This window comes from Cyprinodon variegatus, unplaced genomic scaffold, assembly GCF_000732505.1.
Source record: "Cyprinodon variegatus isolate N-32 unplaced genomic scaffold, C_variegatus-1.0 Scaffold111, whole genome shotgun sequence".
NCBI classification, from domain to species: domain Eukaryota; kingdom Metazoa; phylum Chordata; class Actinopteri; order Cyprinodontiformes; family Cyprinodontidae; genus Cyprinodon; species Cyprinodon variegatus.
In genome coordinates, this window is record NW_015150564.1 from 637,641 (window position 1) to 642,630 (window position 4,990).

General features: G+C 37.6%; 1 protein-coding gene across 1 annotated transcript in view; it reads right to left on the reverse strand.

Moving 5' to 3' along the window:
• The window catches only part of LOC107084911 (very-long-chain enoyl-CoA reductase-like), a 13,749-nt gene extending 11,023 nt beyond the window's left edge, over positions 1-2,726 (reverse strand). Inside the window, exon 1 of the mRNA XM_015374972.1 lies at positions 2,593-2,726. Coding sequence (XP_015230458.1) covers positions 2,593-2,685 — 93 coding nt within the window. The 5' untranslated portion in view covers positions 2,686-2,726. The remainder of the gene's footprint in view (positions 1-2,592) is intronic.
• Positions 2,727-4,990: the final 2,264 nt, after the last annotated feature.

Below are 4,990 nucleotides of genomic sequence, written 5' to 3' on the forward strand. Positions count from 1 at the left end.
ACATGATTTGTGAATCTATATAAATATAAATATATATAAATAAACTAAATTGAAATTGAAACTGAATGAGTCAGTACCTGGTATAACTAACCTAACAATATTTCCCCAAGTATTGAGGTCTTCCATCATCAAGAACATGGATTCCTTCCCTGTTTGACCTTTTTACCAGATATTTTTTTGCCAAAGACTCATACTGTATTCCCCAGGATAATAGGGATAATCACCAAATTGAGGGCCAAGTCCTACAGATGGAGCTGCAGTATATTTTTTTTGTTATATGAAATTACCTATATATTTGTGTTTACTTTTAACTTCTCCTACTGCAAAATGGCACCGTTTGTACAGAAGCCTTACTTTGAATTAAGCCTATACTCAAGCTTTGTGCTCTATGAGGATCTGTGCTGCTCTCTACATGTTTAACATCCTAATTAGTCTGTGTCAGTGGTGATGTACAGCGTATGCATGCAGGGTTCTGGATGGACCGACAATTTGCCCTGAAAGCATTCCATACTGTGCTGCTCAGCAGAGCTGTCCCAGCTAAATTGTTCCTTTACTGGACAGTGTAATAATCCACTAATGGATGCCGGAAGATTTGCTGAGTGCAGTTTCAAGAAGGAGAAAACGAGAAAAAAGTGTGGCCACAAAATGTGCATTATAAGAAAGTGTTATGGGAAAGAGTTTAAATCATTTGTCTGTTTATTGAGGTTTCAATTAAAATACTTTGCTATAGACTTCAAGACCTTTCATCATTAGACCAGGGAGGGTGTAGTATTGTCACAAATCAAAAATTCTTTGAGATAGTACAAAGGTGCTGTTGTTTAGTGTGTCGAAAAGCAATGTTCTCAAAGTTGACATTTAACTTGAATACATTGTGACAGGGTTCACCAATCAACCCCCCAAAACCCCTCCCCCCGCCCAATAAAAGACACATGACAATCAGCTATTATATTAAATGTTATAAAAAAATATATTACGAAAGTAATCACTCCTGATGTGAGTTATTAACCAGAAAGAAAGGCAATAGAAAAAAATGCTAGGATCATCTAAATTCACTTTTGTTTTTGCTTTAACTTAAACCCACTTAACTTTTTTTCTAAGTTTGTTGTGTCATTAGCTAAAACAAGACAAAAGAGTTGGTTAATATAGATATAATGAACGTTTTACCCATATGCTAATGCTAGTCATTTTTATAATCCATGCAAAGAATTACCGTAAATCCTCTAATATAGGACGGGACCTTTATTTCACTGAGGTACATCTTGGTCCAGGCCATAATTGGAAGGAGGGCAGAATTAGAGGCAGGCCTCTATTTCTATTTAAAGGGGAACGCCGTTTTTTTTTTTTTTTTACATTGGCCCCTTGATTATACGTTATTACATTGTGTTCTAGTCACCCATATGAGTTTTGTGTCATTTGGAGCTGTTCTGCAGATATTCCGTTAGGTTATATCCAAGTAACGTCTTCCTATGGGCAACGACTTGAAGGAACAAACTGAACTGTTCATAATTTATTCTTTATGGTATGCCAGCATTCATAACATGTAGGCAAATCGCTGTTCCCCAGACATCCACGGTTATATTTTTTATTTATATATTTATATTTATATGTTTAAAAACAAAGCAGCGCATGTATGACGTTTACGGTAGATATACTAGATACTAAGCAGATTTTAAAGTTGGCAAAGTTTCTTCAAAGTTTGTTGTCCTGATTTTGCCTTTAATGTGACAAGATGCTCCTTACAGTGGGGAGTGTTGGCCTAGTGGTTAGAGCTGTGTGCCCACGTTTCGGGAAAGGTTGCAAGTACCTCATTCGATCCCCACAGCCTCCACTCTGGGTCCCTGAGCAAGACCCCTAACCCCACACTGCTCCCCGGGGGGCTGCACAATATCATCCCTCTGCTCCCCAAGGGGAGGAGTAAAATGCAGAGATAAATTTCTCCAATGTTAGATCAATAAATAATAATAAATAAATAATAGACAAATACATGTAAATCCATTAATATTATGACCATGGTTTGTTGTGGCTGCTAAGTAATAAATTAGCTCAGCATCATTTCTGGAAACAGAAGTTAGGCTACTATGGTGTGGAGAAAAGCACTTTCTTTAATAACAACCTGAACAAGAGAGAACAACTTCAAATATTTTGCCATGAAAATTTAAAATAACAACAACAATAATAATAATGACTGCATGTTTCTCAAGAAATCAGGCTTCAGCAGAATACATCCTCCTAATGAACCATTCAAATATTTGTTTTCTTTTCCAGCTTCTAGGGCATGACCAGGTTCCAAACTGTAATTAGCTTTAGTTCATAAGCTTGTGGCTCTAATATGAACCTATTTGACAGAATTACTCTTCATTAGTGATCGTCAGACCATGTCAGACATGATATGTGTCAACATAAAACCAAAAAACTTTTTAGAGGGCCTATAAGTTTATACTTTCTTGACACTCAAAATCATTGTAAAAAAAAATAATAGAAACATTAAACCAATTTATAAATGTTCTCTCTATCCCTTGATGTTTTTGCCCGAATCCATGTTTTCTTTGATTTTTAAAAGGCACATGTCTGTATAGGGGCGCACTGACTTACCTCAAAGAAGGTTGTTCTACTCATTGTGGTTGATGGTAATAAATAAATCCTTTCTGTACCAGCAGAAAAGAAAAGTGGAAGACAGATACTCATCCCTCTCTCACACACACAGACCAAAATAGCTCCTCTGCTTTTCAGGACAATCCTTGGACTGACCGTTTTTCTTTTCAGTCTTCTACTCAGTCTCTCTCCCTCTCTTGAACCAAAGCTGTGGCAGGACACAGAATCCCATCCTGCTCCATCTAATCCAATATATTAGGCACTGCTGCCTCCCCCTGTTTGTATAATGCTATCTTTTAAGAAATGGCTTAGCCTAATTTTGCTATAATTTTGCAGTATTTGAACTGTAAGGAAAGGCAAATAAGTTACAAAACAATAAGACTTTCTAATGTTTTCCTCTTTTTCAAATAAAAAATATCTAAGAAGTATGTAGAAAATAATTTAAGAATTTGCGACGTAAACTAATGCAGATGACAGGGAGCAAGTCCTGGGGACAAACTTTGACATTTTGTGTATTCACCTGTGAAATTGGATTTGCAAAGTAGAAAAGATATCAAAACCAAATTGGCAATTTTCCAGATCCGAGTGAAAAAGCTGAGCCATCTCCTGATGGATTTGCCCTGCGCTCGAACTGCTAGTAGCAACACAAGCAAATGATAGTTTCTAAACTTTTCATTATTACAAGTACAGTATTAACATTTGTACAAAATAAATCAATACTTGTCTGAAACATTTTAATAAGATCAGAAGCTTAAATAAACAGTTTTCCCCAGCACTCATCTATACCTTCTTCAAGCATTGCAACATAAAACCTTGTAATTTAAATGTCTGGATAAAAATGTGAAGCATAGTGGGCAGTTAAATAAATCATGCAATGGCAATGAATAATAATCTTTTTGTATTTAAATAACTGTCACTGTGATGGTAGTTCAAAAACTTACTGAGGTAATTGATGCATAAGGTTAGAGAACCACGGCCTCGTGATTAGGACATAGAGCTTGGAAAGCTTAGGTTCTGAATTCGAACCCCTCTCCCACAGACTGCCACTCTGGTTCCCTGAGCAAAGACCCTTAACCCAACACTGCTCCCATAGCGCCGCAAAATGGCAGCCTACTGCTCATTTCGTTGCTTTGCACTTGTGACAGTGTAATGGCAATAAAAAAGCTGGAAAGATATAGTTCTTTACTGTGTCTGAAGACACAATGAAAAGCTTAAGAACAATGATTTAATGTCCAGACCTTATAAAGTACTGAAAGGTACGGCTCTGGTCTACTTGAACCCTCTTGCAAAGGCCTATGTCACAACTCGGTCACTCCGGTCATCAATGGATAAATAATAATAATAATTTTATTTCAAATGTACCTTTTCTGGACACTCAAGGTCACTGTACAAACGATAAAAACACAGTGGCAGAAACAAAGTCAAAACACAGAATAAAAAAAATCATATAAACAATACAAATACTGGGACAGGGAAATTAATATTAAAGAGAATAGGCAATTTTGAGTTGTGATTTGAAATGGAGGTGAGTCCATGTTTCTAAGTAGCGGTGATAGACAGTTCCAGAGGCGGGGGGGCACAGCAGCTGAATACTCTGCTTCCCATGGTGGGGAGATGGGCAGAAGGGATGGACAGGTGTAAAGAGGATCTGAGAGCACGAGAGGGGGTGGAAACATCCAGGAGGCCTGACAGATATGGGGGGCCAAGGTGATGAAGGGCCTTGAATGTCAACATGAGAATTTTATATTGAATGGGTGGAGCTGTCGGAGGACCGGGGTGATGTGGTGGAAATAGAAGTTGTTATAATGCAGGCAGCTGAGTTTTAGTTTATGAAGGGATTTTTGAGGAAGGCCAAAGAGGAGGGAGTTACTATAGTCGAGTCGGGACATGATGAGGCTGTGGACAAGTTGATGCTTCTTAAGGGAAAAGTAGGCAGACTGGGTAATGTTATTGATACGGGATTGAAAGGATAGGGTGGTATCAAGGATGACACCCAAACTCTTAACCTGGGGGGAAGGTGAGATGGAGGAGCTCTCAATGATAAGTGGGAAGCGGTTAGTTTTGGAAAGATTTAGTGCCAATAAGAAGAACCTCAGTTTTATTATACTGTTTAATTGAAGGAAGTTGTTGTTTAATTGAAGGAAGTTGTTGGTGAACCATTTCATTTCACCATATTTCAGAGATGCAATTTGTGAGGGAGGTGGACGGAAGAGAAAACAATGATCTTGGTGAAGTAGAGCTGGGTGTCATCAGCATAGCAGTGGAAGTGAATGTTAAATTTGTATAGTAAAACCCATCTGTATATATGCTATTGTACATAACTGTAAAAACCCTTTTTATAGTAATATCCACCTGTATATTATATTCGGTACATCTGTAAATTTAGTTCATAACACTT